Source organism: Choloepus didactylus, chromosome 21, assembly GCF_015220235.1.
Source record: "Choloepus didactylus isolate mChoDid1 chromosome 21, mChoDid1.pri, whole genome shotgun sequence".
Classification (NCBI taxonomy): domain Eukaryota; kingdom Metazoa; phylum Chordata; class Mammalia; order Pilosa; family Megalonychidae; genus Choloepus; species Choloepus didactylus.
The window spans coordinates 46135719-46156173 of record NC_051327.1 but is presented as its reverse complement, the minus strand read 5'-3'; the positions used below and the strand labels follow the sequence as shown (position 1 = coordinate 46156173).

The window sequence follows — 20455 nt, the reverse complement described above, 5'->3', positions numbered from 1 at the left end:
CCAAGCCCAGGAAAAGGGATCAATGGAAAGGCCAGGATTCATGGTGTCTTTGAAGAATGGAGGCTTCTCTGGTGCTCACTCTTGGCCACAAGACCAAGCTTGAGACTCCCAGTCTCCTTGTCTGAGTCATTTCCCATACGTCTTTCATGCTCTCCAGAATCTGGGCTGTGAGACCACTTCTTCCTCCTTGTTAGTTTTTCTGTCATTTCCCTTCTTGGAAGTCAACCCTCTACCCTCTCTCCCTCAATTTTTCCTCAGTATTCCAGGACCCTTTCTCCACCCATCTTTGTAGCTGCTCCTCTCCAGGTGAAGCTGCTATCCACCTTCCTCATCCCCAGCCCCTCCTCAGCCCACCCCAGCATCCCCAGTGCCCTGGCACAGCCCTCTCCAGGATGGCTTCTGTTACTATATCCTCACTGCTTACCTCACTCGACATCTGAGTAGCCCATGACGCTGTTTACACTCCTTTTCTCCGCCTGCCCTTCATGATGCCCTTCTCTCTCTTGGAAGACTCCTTCTCAGGCTTCATAGCCTCTAGCCTTGTTGTTTCCTGGGGATCTGCCCCAACCCTATCTTGCTCCTCCCTTGTCACACACCAGGATATCATCCAGGTCTTTTGCTGATGGTTCCAGCACTAACCTCCAGGCCAGATTTTTCTCTCAAGATCCAAACCCATTCACCCAACTGCTGACTGCACAGCACAACTGGGGAGCCTCACAGATGCCTTGCATGCAATACGATAATCATCACAGCATAATAATGATAAGTCAATAATCAAAGCTCTTACTCTTTGTACCACATTCTTCTAAGCATTTTGCATTTTCTAACTCAACTTTCTCAGTCACACCAGAGGTGGGTACTTTTGTTATTACCCCCACTTTACAGATGAGGAAACCAAGTCCTAGAGCATGTGAAAGAGTCCAAGCACTTAAATATTACATTCTGGTTCTTCTCAAAACCAATGTTGACCTCGCCCACTATTCTCTTCCACCTCCAGAAGATGGAAGATGGCTCAGGGACCATCACCGACGTCCTCCTCCTCAGTGACCAATCAGCCCACAGTCCTTTTTTTTTTTTTGCCCACAGTCCTTTTGATTCCATTTCCCAAGTATCCCTCCAATCCCCATGACCACTGGCACCCCACAGTCCCCTATCATCTCCCTTCTGACAGATCTGTTTCCAGGTTGTTCCAAATGAAACCAGGCCTGCACAGCTAGGTTTTCTATAGTGCAAATTCAATTTAGTCTTCTGTTAATTACCTTTAATGCTGTTCTCTGCTCTTGGGATAAAACAAATTTACCCAAGGGCCTGGTGTCTGCTTCCCCCTACCTTCCTCCTCCACTGCCTTGCCCTCATCTCTTACCACTTCCCACCTCCTCTCTGGTTCCCATCCCTGACCCAGAGTTACCGAAATAAGCCTTCCTATCTCATGCCTCTTCCACACTCAGCTACCCCTTCAAAAACATGTTCAACATGTTCCCCTGCAGTCCCCAGACTTCTCCTGCCTTCAAGATTCACCTTGAGTGCCACCTCCTCCAGGAAGCCTTCTCAGAAACCCACATCCCCAGCTGGGGTTAGGCACCCTGTTGGGCTTCTTGTCTCCTAGCAATAATCTTGCTATTTACAGATTAGTCTTTTCCACTGACCACAGGGCTTGGCCTTGTGGTTTATGTTTTCTGACCCATCTGGCAGAGGGCTTGCATTATCAGTTTCGGATTAGGTTTATTGGATAAATGATGAATGAATGAATGAATACCTACTCTGTGCTCCCCCTAGGGACCAAACACCTGATTCCCTGGCCCAAGGTTTCAAGGTCAGAAGTGGAAGGTTCCCATCAGGGTCTCCATTAAAGCCCTGACCTCACCCCAGGCTGACTGAGGGTTGAGGGGAGTCTTCTGCCTGTACCAGGAGGGAACCTGGGAGGGGGTGGGCCAGGGCAGGGGATTTGCATTCACTCAAGCCTAGATAGGCGAGAGTCAAGAGAAGCAAGCCCAGTCATCTCCGATCAGAAAGACTCCCTCAGTGGGAGAGTGTGGGCTGTCCGGGCCCCCTTCTCTGCTCACTTCAGCCGCATTTTCCGCCCTCCACCTCTGAGTCATAATGACAACTTCCCTCCCAGACTTTGGCCTCCTGACCACCTCTCTGCTCACTTGCTTCCTCAGTATCTTGGTCCAGCTGTCTCCCAGCAGCCTTGGAGCACAGAACCCCATGTCTGACGCTCCAGCCATGACCACCAGGACAGCCTTCCTCCTGCTAATGGGTGAGCCGGAGCCCCGAAGAAGGGATACTGTGGGTTTGGGGTTCAGGCAAGCCAGGTTCCCACACTGGGGGGTCTGGCTGGAGGATCAGGGTACAGCCAGAGAGAGACTAGAAGATACACATTTTGGACTGGGGAGGCTGAGTCTGTGCAGGGAGGGGATATTGAGGAATAAATTTTGGGGGTGTTCAAGAGATGTCAGAAGATTGCCTGGACAATCCTGAGATGTCTAAAGTGGGCAGAACGAGTCAAGCCTGTGCTCTGTCCAAAGTTTTCTTGGACTCTGCCTCCTAGAAGCCCCAGGGGTAGTGGCGGAGAAGGAAGACTTCAGCGCTTTCATGTTGCTCTGCAAAAATGGGGAACTGAAACTTGATAACAGATCAGTGGGCAAGGAACTATTTCTCAGCCATCTCCAGAAGAGCAACAGCTCTGAAGGAGGCTGCACCCTACTTGTCCAGGGGGGGCACTGGATCCAGAGAGGAGAGGGAGAGCTGGGGGTCTGGGAGATGCAGCCAGGGGCACTGAAGTGGGAAAAAGACCCTTCTCTAAAGTGTCTCCTGCTCCCTCCCCAGCCTTAGCTTCTTCTCGCTGCTTCAACTTGGACACAGACGAGCCAACAACCTTCCGTGTGGGCAGTGCTGGGTTTGGACACAGTGTGGCCCAGTATGCCAGCTCCTGGTGAGGATGGGGGGATGACTGCCACTGGTTCTCATCAACCCCTCTCCCTCCTCAAGGATCGTGTCCCTCCCTAGACCCACCCTTCATTCACAAACTTCCCTTTCTCTCTTTGGGGTAGCAGCTCCCCCTAGCTCACAATATTTGGACCGAAAGTAGCAGTTGTTTTGTAATCGCGACAATTGCAGCTAATGTTTATTGAGGGTGCTGGGCCAAGCCCATTCCTTGTAGATGCTCATTCAATCCTCACAACAGCCTCTGTACCTAATGTGGTACACACCAGTCATTCAACAAATATCAACTGAGCATCTTTTATATGCCCAGCAGTGTCTCAGGAGCTGGGCATACGGCAGATGATAAGACAAGCCAAAATCCTTCCCCATGTGGAACTCATTTCCATTTTACAGACGAGGAAACTGAGGCCCCAGTGTACACACTCAACTGCAATGTTCCCCATCTCTCCACAGGGTGGTGGTTGGAGCCCCCCAGGACATCAAAGCTCCCAACCAATCGGGGGGCCTCTACCAGTGTGACTACAGCACGGGCACCTGCGAGCCCGTCCCCCTGCAGGGTGAGTCCCGGGGTCCCCTCCAGGACCCAGTTGAGGGGCCCACTGGTGTACACACCTGGACTCCACTTGCATTGCCTTCCTGGGCTGTGGGGGGTCTGTGGAAGGGCTGGGGGCTAAGGGTCCTGCTCCCCAGCTTCCAGGCTGGCTGCAGACCCTTCACCCTCGGGCAGGGCTTCCTGACCCCACCGAGGCCTCTCCTCCCATCGCCATCCCCCACTTCCCAGCCCCCACCGCCTGCGGCTCTGTCAACACCTGGAAGCCCCCCTTTACCTGTCAGATTTCTTTGTTCCCCAGGGCCAGGGTAACTCCAGCCCAGCTCTTACACCCTTCAGCCCCCTGACGTGACCTCGTGTACATGTCTGTCCCCTCAGTGCCCCAAGAGGCTGTGAACATGTCCTTGGGCCTGTCCCTGGCGGCCACCACCAACCCCTCCCGGCTGCTGGTGAGTCATCCTGGGATCACAGGATGGTCTTGAGGGGAGGTGCTGGGGCTGGGGGTCTTGGAGAAAGGGGAGTTGCTGAGATGGGAGGGTGGGAAGGAGCAGGGGCAGTCCTTCTCACGGGTGCCCTCTGTCCCCAGGCCTGTGGCCCCACCGTGCACCAGGCCTGCAGGGAGAGCATGCACTTGAAGGGGCTCTGCTTCCTGCTGACCTCCCCCTCCCAGCAGGCCCAGAGGCTCCCGGCTGCCCTGCAGGGTGAGTGTTGGGGGCTCCTGTGTCCTGCAAGGAGTCCACACATCTCCGGCTGGGGGTGCGGTAGGACCAGAGACACTCTTTGCAGAGTGTATAAGAAAGAGGGGAATCTGGGGAAAAGTTTCCTGGATGGGGCAGTGGTTCCAAACACGAGCCGGGGAGCCTCTGCCTGCTTTCCCAGCCTGCCCCATCACTATTGTGCTGTGGGATTTTTCTTGAGACAGCACCCTTTCTGGGCTCAGTTTCTTTGTCTAGCTGATGGGGATAATGACACACCAACCCTGTGACAGTGACATAGATGACCAGATCAGGGGCCAGCAGAGCACCTGGTGTGTGACAAGGGATCACTAGCTGTCAGCTGCTATCACTTTTAGAGAGAAGGGGAATTGGTTTGACCTGATGCACCCTGGGTGTAGCCGACTGACTTGTGCAGTGGGCTGGAAAAGCGTGGCAAGGGTGTGGACAGCCTGAGAAATGTGGGGGTGTATTTGCGGATTGGTGCCTGTTAGGGCCCAGGGCCTGGCTTCCCTGTGCTGATGGGGAAGGGAAAGCGAGGGGGAGCAGAGAGCTTTGTCCCACCCAGCCCACAGCAGCCTCCCACCCCCAAGACACGTACTCGCTAGGGTAGAAAGGGAGAGCCGGGAGCTAGAATCGGCAGCTCCCCTCCAGGAGCCCAGAGAACTTCTCTTCTGAGAAGATTCTGCTTTCACCCAGGAGGCGAGTGGGGTTGGTATTCAAGCTGAGAACAGGACCAGGCAGTGTGTGGCTGTCACCAGGGGCGACATAAAAAATACTGAAGAAGAGTACCGTTCAGCACTGACCCATGAGGATGGATGCTGGCCATGAGCTAGACCAGGGTTCTTCGGTGCTGGCCTGTGGGGATATTGGAGGCTGGCGTGGGGTAGGGCAAGGACCCTCAGGTGGAAGGAGGAGGCTCTCAGCAATTTACAGTTGGACTAAGGGGACTCTCACTCTGTACCAACCAGGTGTGTGGGCACCAGCAGCTAATTCACAGCTGTGGGAGGCTGAGGACCCTATTCTAGGCACGGGGTTAGGGATGGAGAGGACTGGGCTCTGGGGCTGGGCTCCTGTCACCAGACTGGGGTGGGGAGATGAGTTCTGTGGTCCTGGGCCCTGAGGAGTGTCCCTTAGAGAAATGGTGTCACCTCCATCCCCAGAGTGCCCAAGGCAGGAGCAGGACATTGTGTTCCTGATTGACGGCTCGGGCAGCATCAGCAGCGTAAATTTTGCCAAAATGATAAGCTTCGTGAAGGCTGAGATGAGCCAGTTCCAGAAGCCCAGCACCCAGGTGTGCCCTCAGGGTGTGTGGGGAGCGGCATGGAGCTGGGGTGTGGTAGGACAGGGGCGGGGCCTCTGGGTTTTGGGACCCATGTCTCAGCCCCTGCCCACACTGTTCTCTCAGTTCTCCCTGATGCAGTTCTCCAACAAATTCCGGACACATTTCACGTTCAATGACTTCAAACGCAGCTCCGACCCGCTGGGCCTGTTGGATCGTGTTTCCCAGCTGCAGGGGTGGACTCACACGGCCACAGCCATCAGAGAGGCCACGTGAGTCCCGACTTCTCCCAGGACCTTTCCTAAAGCATCCCTGTGGGCCTCACCCATCTCCATGAGGAAGCGACAGGCGGGGACCGAAACCCAGCGGGGACGGCAGCAGGGGCCCCCAGCGGCTCTGATCACAGGCCTCTGGTCCCTCTTCTTCCCTGACAGAAACAAGCTGTTCACTGCCCAAAGTGGGTCCCGCAGGGGTGCCACCAAGATCCTCATCGTCATCACCGATGGGCAGAAACAAGGCGACCCGCTGGGCTACTGGGATGTCATCCCCATGGCCGAGGCGGAGGGCATCATCCGCTATGCAATAGGGGTAGGACGTGGCCCTTCCCACCACTTCCTCCCAGTTGTGTCTTCTCAAAGCAACTTCCCTTTCCAGGAAAGAATCCCCAGTTCTCTGGGTTCCTGCTGCCTTCAGGATGAAAACCCTTTCCCAGCCCGGGGAACCCACAGTCCTTTACCCTGAAGTCCTTCATGCTCTCTGGGTCTCAGTTTTCCCACCTGTACATTGGGTGTGATAATATTGAGGATATTACTGGAGGATGTGGTGCCCAGCAAGCTGTAGGCATATTGAATTTATCATTATTTTCACTGAGTTGGTTTTTGCCGGGCACAGGTGGGATCAGCTTTTCAAAATGAGCATTCCAGGAAGGAATTAAACGACATTGCATCGACACCCTCTCACAAGCATATATTTCAAGTGGATGACTTCGATGCTTTGAGGGACATTCAAAACCAACTGAAGGAGAAGATCTTTGCTATTGAAGGTAAGTCAGAGATAGAACTACTCAATTCAGAAATCCTCAGCTGAAAAGACTTTTCCTTTTTGAACCCAGACCCAATGTTGCAGCTTCAACCTCTCCCTGTAGGTCTCAGTCTCCAACTTTAGACCTTCCCAAAGCAGGGGGTTCTTTTTGGAACCCCCAAATGCAGCCTTCTCCCCTGGAACCCAGGTGTCCTGCCTTCTCCTCAGGCACACAGTCCGTGAGCAGTAGCTCCTTCGAACTGGAGATGTCCCAGGAGGGCTTCAGTGCTGTGTTCATGCCCGTGAGTGAGGGGTCCTGTGTCAGGCTGGCGACGGGGGGTGGGGGAAAGAAGGGGGCAGGGGAGGTGGGGGTGGGCGTCCCATGTGTGTGTGGAGCTGGCAGCTGGCATTTCAGGGTGGAATATGCTGTCTGCTTGCTCCAGCCTGCTCAGCCCTGGAATCCTCTCCCCACAGGATGGACCAGTTCTGGGGGCTGTGGGGAGCTTCAGCTGGTCTGGAGGTGCCTTCCTGTACCCCCCAAATATGAGCCCCACCTTCATCAACATGTCCCAGGAGAACATGGACATGCAGGACTCTTACCTGGGTGAGAAAAGGCTGGCTTGTGGGACAGGCTGGCTTGTGGGAGCTGCCCGGGGAGGGCAGGAGCCCGGGGGAGGGGATCGGAGCCTTTGTGCTGAGGCCGACCCCCCACCCCAGGTTACTCCACCGAGCTGGCCCTTTGGAAGGGGGCACAGAGCCTGGTCCTGGGGGCTCCCCGCCACCAGCACACCGGGAAGGCGGTCATCTTCACCCAGGCTTCTGGGCAATGGGTGCCGAAGGCTGAAGTCACAGGGACCCAGGTAGGGTGGGGAGGAAGCTGGGGTGGGGGGAACACGAGGGCGGGCAGGAAGGCAGGGCTGAGAGGGAAAAGATGAATGGGCTTGCGGGCCAGTGTGGGAAGGTCCCGGCGCCTGGGGAGAGGCGGGACCTGGTGCAGAGGAGGTGTCTGTGGGAGGGCAGGCAGGATGAGCCCAGGCTCTGCCCTCCAGATCGGCTCCTACTTCGGGGCCTCCCTCTGCTCCGTGGATGTGGATAGAGATGGCAACACGGACCTGGTCCTCATCGGGGCACCCCATTACTACGAACAGACTCAGGGGGGCCAAGTGTCTGTCTGCCCCTTCCCCAGAGGGGTGAGTGGCTGACAGGGCCTGGGCTGGGGATGGTGGTCTGGGTGTGGGTGTGGGGTGGAGGGGTGGCCCACCTTGGCACCTGGCACCGGTTTTGTTCTGCAGCGTGCTCGGTGGCAGTGTGAGGCCTTTCTCCGCGGGGAGCAGGGCCACCCCTGGGGCCGCTTTGGGGCGGCCCTGACAGTGCTGGGGGACGTGAATGGGGACAGGCTGATGGACGTGGCCATCGGGGCCCCGGGGGAGCAGGAGAACCAGGGCGCTGTCTACCTGTTTCACGGAACCTCAAGATTGGGCATCAGCTCTTTCCACAGCCAGGTGAGGCCATTCACCCCCCCGTTGCTATGGCAACCTCCTCTTTGCTCCTGCTCTCCCATACTGCCACTTGGAAATTAACCCCCACCCCACCCCGCCTGTACTTCAACTCATGGCCCTTGCCCAGCACTGGGCACATGGTAGGCAGGAAGACAAATCCATGGAATTTGAGAAATGGAAACATTGTCTGGTAGGTACCCTGCTTTGTTCCCCACCCAGGCCTTTTAATACCCCCAGCAGTTTTACCAGGCATCTAGGCCAGGCCTCAGGAAGCCCATTTTACAGAAGAAATCTGAGTCACAGAGAAAATAAGTGACTTGGCTTGTCCAAGGTTAAATGTGGACTGGAAACAGTGATGAGGAAGCTTCAGTTTCATGACTTCTAAACCAGTGCTCGGGTTCTCAGCGGCTCCATTGCCCATCAGTTTAGATCTTGCTGCCTCAGTCTACCTGACCGCTCTCCCCTACATTTCCCTGGATGTTGTATGATCTGATTCCTTCCTGCCATCAGCAATCTAACCATGTGTTCGTCTAGGAAGAGCCCCCCCACCCAATGGGGCAGTTTCCCTAAGAAGGGAGGGCTGCTTCCTTTGACAAAAGTCAAGGAAGCCCCAGTTTAAAGATAGACATTTCTCCAAAGTAGACATACAAATGGTGAATGAGCAACCAAAAAGATGCTCAGCATCATTGGTCATTAGGGAAATGCCAATCAAAACCACGATGAGATACCTCTTCATACCCATCAGGATGGCTATCAACAAAAAGATAATAACAAACGTTGGTGAGGATGTGGAGAAACTGGAACCCACATACACTGCTGGTGGGGATGTAAAATGGTGCAGCTGCTGTGGAAAAAGTCTGGCAGATCCTCAAAAGGTTAAACATAGAGTTATTATATGAAGAGTAATTCCAGCCCCAGGTATATACTCAAGAGAAATGAAAACATACATCCACACAAAAACTTGCATGCACATGTTCATAGCCAGATTATTCATAACAGCTAAAAAGTGGGAACCATCCAAATGTCCATCAACTGACGAATGGATAAGTAAAATGTGTTCTATCCATACAATGGAATATTATTCAGTTATAAAAAGGAATGAAGTTCTCAAACATGTGACAACATGGATGAACCTTGAAAACACACCAAGTAAAGGAGGCCAGACATTAAAGGTCACATTTTGTATGAGTCAATTTATATGAAATGTCCAGGATAGGCAAATCCACAGACGGAAAGTGGTTGCTAGGGACTGGGGTGGGAGGAAGTTAGAGTCAAGGGGTTGTGGTGACTACTTTAGGGTAGAGAGTTTCTTTGGGGATGATTAAAATGTTCTAAAATTGATTATGATGGTTGCACAACTCTGTGAACGCACTGGTTGTATATTTTAAAAGGGTGAATTTAATGGTATGTGAATTGTAGCGCCATCCACTTGTAAAGAAAAAGAAAAATCAAGGAAGGGCCCTGCAATTCTGCCACCTCCTAGCTGTGTGATCTTGAGCAGGTTCCTCTCTGGGTCTTAGTTGTCTCATTTGTAAACGGTTCTCTGAGGCCCTTTCCAGCCCTAATACTCATCATCATAATTTATTCACTGTTGGCCACGTGCCAGGCACTGTTCTAAGAACTTTACCAATTAACTCATTTAATGCTTACAGCTAAACTCTGGGGCATCATTACCCATAATCTCTGAGGCATGGACAGATTGAATCATGGCCCAACGTCTCACAGCTCAGAAGTGGAGGAGCCAGATTTTGAACCTGAGACTAATTGAATGAATGACGGAACTTCAGGGCACCAGTCCAACCCTTCATTCATTTCCTAGGAATCTTTCCTTTAACCAATCGTCACTTCCCCCCCTTCCCACCCCCTCTGTGGGCACTTCTTGGTGATAACTTTTTACCACTCACCCCTTCTTTCTGTTTCCCACATTCCTACCTCCCTCTCCCTCTTATTTACTTCTTTTCAACTTGTTTCCATTGCCCCAACTTGCCTTTCCTTTCCCTCTCTGGCCAGAGGATCTCGGGCTCCCAGCTGTCCCCTGGGCTCCAGCATTTTGGGCAGTCACTGAGTGGGGGTCAGGACCTCACCAAGGATGGACTCATGGATCTGGCCGTGGGGGCCCAGGGGCATGCCGTGCTCCTCAGGTGAGAACAGCCTTCTTCAGACACCCACCCCGGGTCCAGCCTCAGACACCCAGCAACCCCCCTCCCTGCAGCCGTCCAGCCCCAGGATTCCCTCCCAGGATGCAAGGACCTGTCCTCAGCTCAGTGTTCTGCCCACAGAACCAGACCTGTGCTCCAGGTGTGGGGGAGCATGCACTTCACACCTGCAGAGATTGCCACGTCCGTGTTTGAGTGTCGTGACCAGGTAGCCCCTGTCCAGGAACTGGGTGTTGCCATGGTCTGCCTTCATATTTATGAAAGTGCCAAGACCCGGCTTGGTGAGTGCCCCCACCCTCCAACCCAGGGACTCCCTGACCCCCGAAGCCCCCCAGCCCACCACTCCTTTCTCTCCTGCCTTGCCCCTTGCCCACCTGAGGAGCTTCTGGCCCTCTCAGGTCTCCCCATCCTCTGCTGTATTACTTTCTTGGCTGATAAAACAAATACCATGCAATGGGTTACTTTAAACAACTGGAATTTATTGGCTCACGGTTTTGAGGCTAGAAGTCCAAAATTGAGGTGTCATCAAGGTGATGCTTTCTCCCAGAAGACTGTGGCATTCTGGGGCTGGCTGCCAGTGATCCTTGGTCCTTGGCATTACTGTCACATGGCCATGCACATGGCAGCCTTTCTTGGCTTCTCTTCTGGGTTCCATTGATTTCCAGCTTCTGCTAATCGCTGTGGCTTTCTTTCTGTGTGTCTGAATTTCATTCTACTTATGAAGGGCTCCAGTAATAGGATTAAGACCCATCCTGATTCAGTTGGGCCACACCTCAACTGAAGCAAACTCATCAAAAGGTCCTATTTCCAATGGGTTCACCTCCACAGTAAGGATTAAGATTAAGAACATGGTTTTCTGGGGGTACATGGCTCCAAGCCACCATACTTTCTTTCCCCTCCAGGGAACCTTGAAAGCTTCGTGACCTATGACCTGACCCTTGACCCTGGCCGCCTGAATCCTCGTGCCATCTTCGAGGAGACAAAGACCAGGAATCTGACTCGAGTCCGAGTCTTTGGGCTGGACTGGCACTGTGAGACTGTGAAGCTGCTCCTCCTGGTGAGGGGGCGTTGGGGGCCTGGGACAACAGTGATGCGGATGAAGGCGATTCTGAGGCTTGCAGCAGGGTGGGCAGGGAAAAATGGCCCCAGCCCCTGCACAGGATCTGGCATGTCAGAGGTGCTTAATAGCCAAATGAGTGAGTGAAGGAATGAATGACAGAATACACAGCAGGGTTGCAGGGATGAGAGTATGGCTGCTTTGGGGAATTATGGAACTGTGGGCTGGGATTCTTTTTGTCAGTCATTTGACAAACATTTATTGAGCCACTCCTGGGGGGCAGGCCCTCTTCTAGGCACTGAGGACGTAGAAGTAGGCAAAGCAGGCATTGTGCTGAGGGAGTTCCCAGCCTGTGGTGGGAAGACCAAAACCAAACAAGTGCCTAGATGACAGATGTCAGGTAGTGATAAATGCTGGAAAGAAAGATAAAGCCAGGGTCGAGAACAAAGTGTAGGGAGGCCCCTTGGAAGGGGTGAAGTTTGAATAGACATTGTCTGAGGGGAGAGTGTTCCAGGCAGAGGACAGCAAAAGCAGAGATTCTGAGGGGGAGAAGGCATGGCAGGATGATAAAAATAGCGGGCGTTTATGGGCACAGGGGGTACCATTATTAGCCCATTTTACAGGTGAGGAGGCTGGGGCACGGCTGATACCTTCATGAGGGTGTCTTCCTTAACTCTTGTCAATGTCCCTTCTCTAGGCCTGTGTGGAGGATGCGGTGACACCCATCACCTTGCGTCTCAACTTCTCCCTGGAGGGCAAGCCCAACCCGTCCTTCAGAAGACTCCGGCCCTTGCTGGCCCTGGACAACCAGAGATACTTCACGGCCTCAGTGAGTCCCGGGCTCAGGGGGTCCCAGAGTGGGTGGGTAGAGGGCCCAGGTCTCCGGGAAACCCTGCTTTGCTTTCCCTCCCAGCTCCCGTTTGAGAAGAACTGTGGGGCCGACCACATCTGCGAGGATGACCTGAGCATCTCTGTCAGGTCAAGGTGAGCCTCCACTGGCTTACACCTGCCCACCACCCCAGCATCCCTTGCAAAACCTGGGGATCCCGCCCTCAGCTCCCCCTAACCTTCCTGCCCTGTGCTAAGAGCCCGGGAGGCCTGTCCACCCCCCATCTCTCACTCCACCCCCACCCAGACCACTTCTAGCCCTGCCTTAGTCACAGACTCATCTCCTCCCCCACCCCCACCCAACACCCAGCCTAAAGACCCTGGTGGTCGGGAGTAACCTGGAGCTGAACGCGGAGGTGACAGTGCAGAACGCGGGCGAGGACTCCTACGGAACCACGGTCACCTTCTCTTACCCCGCGGGGCTATCCTATCGACACGTGGCAGGGGTCCAGGTAGTCCAGCTCCGGGAAGCAGGTGGCCGAGGGCTGGGATCGGCGCAGGCTGCTATGGCAGGCGCCAAAGCTCGGGCTGGTCCTGGCCCATCTTGCTTGGATGGTCGTGGCTGTACCGTCCGGGGCTGGCCTTGGTTCACTCTGTGTCCAGCTCTGGGTGTCGTCTTCCCGGGACACTGACCATCCGGGGTGAGTTAACATGGAGAGAGAGATGGGGGCTTGCCTTCAATTTCTTTGTATTTACATCATGTCCATATTCTTCTCTTAAAGAAAAACATACTTGGCCCTCAAATGCTTTTTAGTACATTAAGTCAAAATATGCTCTCTCTGGGATTGCTAGACAAAAAGAGACTTAAGAGACATAACCAAATGCAATGTGTGAATCTAGTTGAGATCCCGGATCAAATAAGCCAGTCGTAAAAAGACATTTCTGAGACAATTAGGGAAATCGGATTATGATCTAATATCAATGTCTAATTTCCTTGGATGTGATAATGGCACAGTGTTTAAACAGTGTTCTGTAGAAGAAAGCATTGAATTTACTGGTCAGATCAGGAGTCAGCAAACTTTTTTTCTACAAAGATCCAGACAGTAAATATTTTCAGCTTTGTGGTCGCGCTGCGCCCCCTGCTGTTGTGGTTTGGAAGCAGCCATCGACAATGCACGAGCGTGGCTGTGTCCCCCCCACCCCCTGAAAGTTTATTTACAAAAACTAGGACGGCAGGGAGTCAAAGAGAAACAGATTTTTTCTACTTACGATTATAGTTTTACTATAGTAAAATGATACTAATCAGGAGAAACCAAAAGAGACTTCATTATCAATCATGGAAGCTCAAGAGAAACAGATTTTTAACAAGAATTTCATTAGGAAAAATTTTGAACATGTACAAAAAATAGAGAGAGGAGCTCAGCAACCCCCCCAAAACCTTAACCACCCAGATTCAACAATTATTACATTTTGCCACATTTGCTGCACCTGTCCTTTTTTTCCCTTTGCTGAAGTATTTTGAAACAAATCTTAGACATCATGTCATTGAACCCCCTCCTTATTTCACTCTATAGCTCTCAGCAGTGGAACTGTCTTCTCACATGACCCCTATGCCATTATCACACCCAAGGAAATTAGACATTGATATTAGATCATAATCAAATTTCCCTAATTGTCTCAGAAATGTCTTTTTACAACTGGCATATTTGATCTGGGATCTAAATTAGATTCACACATTGCATTTGGTTAATGTCTCTTAAGTCTCTTCTTGTCTAGCAATCCCAGCGAGAGCATATTTTGACTTAATGTACTAAAAAACTGCCTCCAGTTCTGTGAGGCATAAGTGCCCTGTCATTGAAAGCATTCTTCAATGTATCAACCAAATGCAATGTGTGGGCCTTGTTTGGATCTTGATTTTCACAAATAAGCTCTGATATGACATTTTGGGTACTGATATTAGGGATTTGTTATTAATTTTGTTGGGTGTGGTCGTGATCTTGTTATAGAATGTTATGTTATGTTATGTTGAAAAATCCTTATCTGTTAGTGATGTATGTTGAAGTATTTCTGGATGAAACGATGTGATGTCTGAATTCTGTTTTAAAATATTCACCAAGTGTGGGGGTGTGTGAAGAACCGTTGAATACATCAAGAAGAATGCTGGTAATTTAAGCCAGATGATAGGTACATGGGGCTTCATTTATCTGTTCTCTCTCCTTTTGAGTATGTTTGGGAATGTCCATAATAAAAAGCTTTTTTAAAGATAGCTATAAATAAAAAGGGGGAACTCTCTAATAAAGCCACAACTTGGATTTCTACTTTGGGAGGAAAATTGGCCAGTGACTGTCTAAGGATCTTTTTTGAAACATAACTCTCAGATAGATTCCAGGAAGCTGTGTCACTCCATGGGGTCTCTTTGGAACACGAACAGCTGCTCAGCTGCTCTTTCCCTCCTGCTCCCGCCTAGAACCAGCTGCACCTGCGCTCCCCGCGACTGACCTGTGACAGTAGCCCAGCCGGCCACCAGGATCTCCGCAGCACCCGCTGCAGCACCAACCACCTCATCTTCCGCCAGGGCATGCAGGTCAGCCTGGCTTTCCTCCACCCCCTAATCCCCTTGGCCCACCTTGCCTTGCCCCTTTGTGGACCCTCTGCTCTTCCTACCTCCTCCTTAGATGGCCTTCACGGTCACCTTTGACGTCTCCCCCAAGGCCATGCTGGGACTTCGGCTGCTTCTGGTGGCCAATGTGAGCAGGTGAGCTGGGCCTCCCACCTCTGCCTGCCACCCCCACCTCCTTCTCTGGGGCCCCTCTCAACTGGGCTCCTCCTTCTCTTTTTCCAGTGAGAATAACACCCCCAAGACCAGCAAGGCCACCTTCCAGCTGGAGCTCCCAGTGAAATATGCTGTCTACACCGTGGTCAGCAGGTGCCACATCTCCATCTCCAAAGTGTTCTCTGCCACCCTCGGGGGTTGGGGTGATCCTCACTGGACATCCGAGCTATCTTCAGGCTTTATTGTCTCTACCCTTCCAACTGGTAGATGCAGCTGCTAGAGTGCTTATTAACTAATGAACAAGTTTTTATTGTGGGCTAGCTCTGGTAATAACCATTGGGATATTATCATTATATCCTACACTTAATAGGAGTTAAGTTCTCTGAAAGCTTTCTCAAAAGCCCCCAGACTGTCCTGGGTTCCCTAAGAGATATAAATAGGAGACAGGTGCCTGTCTTCAGGGCTCTTATAGCCTTTTGGGGGAGCAAGGTTACCTTGTTCCAAGCCAGGTTCTCATCCAGGGCCACTCAGTGGTTCTGTACCCTGAGGCAGTGTGGGTTTCCAGGAGACGGGGGGAGAAGCGAGAAGCTCAGCATTGGGTTCCGCCAGCAGGAATTCCCAAAGCAGACCTTGGTAGTTGGACAGGACTAGTCTTTGATTGCAAGGAACAGATTTGACCCATGCAGGACTTTTAGGAGCACTCCATCACTCCCCTCCCCCCATTTTCCAAGTTCCCTTTGGAAAGGACAAGAGAGATGATTTGTCTGCTCCAGAGACTGGGTGTCAGGGAGACACTGGGTAAAAGGATAAGACCTTAAAATGCTGCCGAAGAAGTGTTCAACTTGAGGGGTTTGGTCCTAGGGAGTCATCTGAATCAAGTCTTTGAGCCAAGAAGCAACACCAGGGAGTACCTTCCTTGCCATGTGCCAGGCACAGTGCTGTGGTTACCTTCCAGAAACCCATTTGATGTTCAATACAGGTGTATTGAGCCCCTATTATGTGTCATTTAAAACAGGCAGAAATCCCTTGTGCACTTACATTTGTGACAGGTAGTGGCCCATGTGGCTTAGCCTGGGTGCCCTCTCCTGCCAGTGCTGCCCATGGACCCCCTTGAAAATTCTCCTCCCACCCAGAGTTTCACACTCTCCTTTGCACCTGGGCACTTGGGTGCTTGCAGCCCAGCCAGGGGCATGCTTGGGGCTTGCCTGCAGGAGTGTTCACGGGGGTTCACACACGTTATTGCAGGGGACAACCAGAAAAGGCATGCCCATGTCTGGGCCTGTGTGGTCCTGCAGCCCAGGCATGCTCAGCAGATGTGGCTCTGAGGCTGGAGGTGCGTGGAGGGGTCAGGGTGAGGCTCTGGTGTTTTGTGGGGAGGCTCTTGCAGAGTAGGACTTGGTGGGACAGAATTTTGGCCATGTGGACAAAGGAGAGGTGCCTGGGGAGCAGAGCAGGGACGGCAGTGGGGAGACCAGCCATCCACGTGAGGGGCCAGGCCAGCCACTGGGTCTCCAGGGATAGGTCTGGGCAGGTCTCAGGAGCTGGTAAACCAAGGCTCAGTGGAAAGTCTGCCATGGGACTGTCCCTTACCCCCATTCCCCATGCCCAGGAAAGTCAGGGCAACAGGAAAAGCCTGTGGGAGTCCAGGAAGGGGCAGCATCTAGTGGGCGTTTGGTCCACCGCATCAGCCTGGGTCTCCCCAAAGCTTTGCTGTGTCCTATGTGCCTATGAAGGCCTGAAAGGAAAGCTGGGGTGCAGAGAGGGGCAGACCCCGCCCCTTCTCCCCAGCCAGTCAGTGGCATAGCTCTCAGCTCCTATCACTGTACCTCCCGCCTGGTCCCCTTGGCTGCAGTTTCTGGAAGCACCTTGCAGTCAGCTCAAAGCCCATGCCTGCCCCCGTAAAGCCTTCCCTAACCCCTACTTATCCTCTGACCTTATCTGGGGCCACCCCAAGACCCCACTGACCACCTGTCCAACATGCTCCCAGCCTGAGCCTCCTTAGGAGGTCCCCTGGAACTTCAGTTCCACGCAGGCCTCTTCTCTCCCCAGCCACGAACAATCCACCAAGTACCTCAACTTCTCAGCCTCAGAGGAGAAGGAAAGCAGTGTGGCCGAGCAGCGGTACCAGGCAAGTGGTGGAGACCCAGGAGCTTGGGCTGGGGCAGGGGCCCAGGAGCTGGAGATGGCGGAGGGCCTGGGGTCTGGCCAGGGACTTACGGCTCTGGCCTTGCTGCTCTCCATGCAGGTGAACAACCTGGGACAGAGGGACCTGCCCGTCAGCATCCACTTCTGGGTACCCGTGGAGCTGAACCGGGTGGTCGTGTGGAAGGACCTGGAAGTCTTCCACCCCCAGGTACTCAAGGACTGCGTGTGGTCCCTCTACCAATGCCCTCTTCCCGGATTCCCCATGTCCCCCACTAAGCCCTCACGACATCCCACTGAGAGGCTCACTCTCTCCGTGTCCACCTTTAGAACCCATCAATTCAGTGCTCCTCAGAGAAAACTGTGCCCACAGAGTCCGACTTTCTGACCCACCTTCGGAAGAATCCTGTGCTGGTGAGGATGGCTCTGGGCGGCCCCACTTCAAGCCACGTGTCAGAGGAATTTAATTAAGGACTGTATTGCATTCAGATGGGCACCTGCTGAACAGCCCTCGCATATTCAACTGTGGCTGTGCCCCTCAATTCGGGCAGTTTAATGCTGTCTTCTCCCTTCAAACCAGTCTCTGTCTGGCCTGTTGCTGTCTGTCTGCTCCTAGGACTGCTCCGTTGCTATCTGCCTGAGGTTCCGCTGTGACATCCCCTCCTTCGGCATCCAGGAGGAACTTGACTTCGTCCTGAAGGGCAACCTCAGCTTTGGCTGGGTCGGTCAGGTGTGTAGGGCCCAACAGCAGAGCCCCCTCCCCCAGGTTTAGGGAGTGTCTGATGAGCTGGTGTCTGCTCTAGAGCCAGGGCATTTCTTGAACTCTGAGCCTTCTCCAGAGCCAGTTCTCCAGCCTTCCCCCTCTCTTTTGCAGACCGTGCAGAAGAAGGTATTGGTCACGAGTGTGGCTGAAATCACGTTCAACAGATCTGTGTATTCCCAACTTCCGGGACAGGAGGCATTTATGAGAACCCAGGTAGTGACTGGGTAGTGGGCAGCAGCCGGCTGGTCAAAGGGCTCCTGACACTAAATCTGGGATGCTTGTTGGGGGTTTTGTAGGCCTGGAGGGGGGATGGATGGTGAGGTCTTCGGTCAGGAGGTTGTTCCTAAGCCCACGAGTGCTTCTGCATCTCACCCCTTGGAGCCGGGCTTGGGGGAAGGAGGGACAGGGAATAAAGGTTGGGGGAACCAGGAGGCATCTGGGCCAGCAAGACCCCTGATGCTCTCTGATGTGGACCCCTCCACTCCAGATGGAGATGGTGCTGGAGAAGTACGAGGTCTACAATACCATCCCCCTCATCGTCGGCAGCTCCATAGGAGGCCTGCTGCTCCTGGCTCTCATCTCAGCTGCGCTATACAAGGTATCTTAGCCCACTTTTGACACCACAAGCATCTGATCCCACTCTTCCCACAGCACAAGAAAGAGCTCACTTAGGAGTCAGGCAAGACTGGGCACCCTTCCTTACTAGGTCATTTAATGGAGGAGACCCCACCTATGACATCCCCAGTCCCCAACTCCCCTCCATGTTTGTACCTTCCTATCTGATTCCCAGGCCTTCTCTAATCTCTCTCCCTTTCTTCTCTGTTCTCCACCTCTCCATATTTCTCCTGACAGGAGATCATAATATAAAAGCACAGAACTAGGTTTTAATATTGACATCATCATTGATTCTTTCTGTGACCAGAGGCCACTTCCTGGTTTATTCTGGGGTCTTGGTTTCTTAACCCAGAGGGATTTCTACCCAACTAACAAAATGGTGGTAAAGTCTAAACAACACAATGCATATGAAGTTCTGAGCACAGTGCTTTGTGGGGGTTCTGGGAGTGGTGGTCTCTTCCACTGGACTTCCTCATTTTCTTTTCCTTCCCTTCCCTCCCCTACAGGTTGGCTTCTTCAAACGCCAGTACAAGGAAATGATGGAGGGAGCAAATGGAGAGACAATCCCGGAAAATGGGGCATCAGGCACCCCAGTTGCCCAATAAGAAACTACTTTATGTTCTCCTTTGATTCTGCTCTCTCCTGAGAGGTGTATCAGCCCTCTTACTCTCACCTAAGCCAGGCCCAAGAAGGAAGAAACCTTCCCCAGGAGGGAGGCTGGGACCAGGCTGCTTTCTCTCTTTGGGAGAATGTAGTGTGACTGCACAAAGTGCCTTGCCTGGGAGGGACCATTTATCTCCTCAGGGTTCCAACCGGAGACCCCCAGCACAGGGTCCCTGCCATACCTCCCAAAGGATTTGATCTGGAATTTCTACTAGAAATACATGGACAAAAAGCCCCTGGTTCCAGTCTCCCTTCCTCCACTAGCCACTAACAATCTCTAAAACACAGTACTGAACAAGGCCACTCTTCCTCATCCATCTTCCATGGCTCCCCATTACTCTCATTCGAACCCTTCAGCCCAGTGTTACTAGTCCAATTCCATCTCTGGAAGGTGGGCTTCAGAGCAAACAGTGTAAGGTGCTCTGTGCCTCCCTATGATCCTCATTTCTGGTAAAATATGTCAGTATTAGCTCTTAGCTTCATTGTGGGAATCTCAGTTCAGTTTTCCCAAACTGCATGGGAATGAAACGTCTACACATTGGAATTCACAATCCTGGCTCATGGTGTTGGTTGGCATTGCTGGCTGGTGGGGAGGAGTGTTCCCTTGGCCTGGGTGTTGCCCCAATGCCACTGCAGCTCAGCATGCAAATATAATATTAAAAATATTATTTTAAAGATTTGCATTAACAAGTTAGCACATGCACAAAAAAATATAGAGAACTTATTGGAAAATACACCAGAGGTCTAAAATTAAGGCCTTTTGTGGATGTAAGTCCTGGACAATGACCCCCCCTGGACACCCTGATCATGGTAGATTCAGATCAGCCTTGAGACCTGGGGTGGGACATCATGAACATCCCTGTGCTGGAGGTAATCTGAAATCTTAATCTACTCACTCTATTCTCAGCCCTGACATTGGTGGGAAGCTGATGGTGCTGTGGGAGGGCAAGGATAGAGAAAGGGCATCCCTTGGTGGCCCCTCTCCCACCTGGGAAGGTCACTGGAGTGAACCCATATGCAGGTTACAGGTACTGGCCTGTGTTGAAGGAGGCACTGGTTGCCTATGGTTAGTGTATGAGAGCACTTTGGAGTCCCAGCTCTGGGTCATGCTGCCCCTAGGAAGGTGCCACCCATTAGAGCATCAAGGTCATCATGCTACCTGGCTCTGAGCTGGGGCTCAACACGGGACAGACCTGCCCTGGGAGATTCCACTACTGCCACGGCCACCAAGGAGCTCCAGCTGAGTAGACATAGACCCTCTGAATTAGGCAAATAGAAGGGGGAGGCAGTTGATTGTGTGTGGTAAGTTGGTCATGCACAGGCTAGATTGACACAAGGTTGCCCACCACCCTCAAGACAATTTCTGTACAACTAGTGACACCTGGTTGCAGGTCCGACAACTAGCGCACAGGCTGTCTGTCAAGCAAAACAAGTACCCCATGAAAGGC

At 52.6% G+C, this 20455-nt stretch overlaps 1 protein-coding gene across 3 annotated transcripts; it reads left to right on the top strand.

Annotated features, from left to right (window-relative positions):
- Nucleotides 1-2100: 2100 nt before the first annotated feature.
- Nucleotides 2101-19684, top strand: ITGAX (integrin subunit alpha X). Of its 3 annotated transcripts, none has more exons than XM_037814934.1 (30): nt 2101-2260; nt 2830-2935; nt 3400-3503; nt 3875-3945; nt 4083-4197; nt 5373-5503; nt 5651-5763; nt 5926-6079; nt 6383-6533; nt 6740-6813; nt 6986-7115; nt 7229-7371; nt 7561-7701; nt 7804-8013; nt 10021-10151; nt 10290-10447; nt 11069-11223; nt 11921-12052; nt 12137-12207; nt 12422-12563; nt 14519-14635; nt 14727-14806; nt 14894-14977; nt 16874-16952; nt 17070-17177; nt 17297-17380; nt 17583-17696; nt 17841-17942; nt 18217-18327; nt 18851-19684. In XM_037814934.1, exons 1-30 carry the CDS (start codon nt 2101-2103, stop codon nt 18947-18949), a joined length of 3570 nt encoding a protein of 1189 aa, XP_037670862.1. In that variant the 3' UTR covers nt 18950-19684. The 3 variants fall into 3 exon arrangements, with proteins under 3 accessions (XP_037670862.1, XP_037670861.1, XP_037670863.1); XM_037814933.1 differs by having other exon boundaries at nt 5618-5763; XM_037814935.1 differs by lacking the exons at nt 2101-2260; nt 2830-2935; nt 3400-3503; nt 3875-3945; nt 4083-4197 and adding an exon at nt 4972-5180 and having other exon boundaries at nt 5618-5763.
- The last annotated feature ends 771 nt before the right edge of the window (nt 19685-20455 follow it).

Excerpts from the sequence above, each read along its gene's own strand:
- ITGAX (XM_037814933.1), top strand. The coding sequence starts at position 2,101 with ATGACAACTTCCCTCCCAGACTTTGGCCTCCTGACCACCTCTCTGCTC. Across the intron at positions 12,053-12,136 it reads AGAGATACTTCACGGCCTCA|CTCCCGTTTGAGAAGAACTG; the intron begins GTGAGTCCCGGG and ends TTTCCCTCCCAG. Across the intron at positions 17,943-18,216 it reads AGGCATTTATGAGAACCCAG|ATGGAGATGGTGCTGGAGAA; the intron begins GTAGTGACTGGG and ends CCTCCACTCCAG.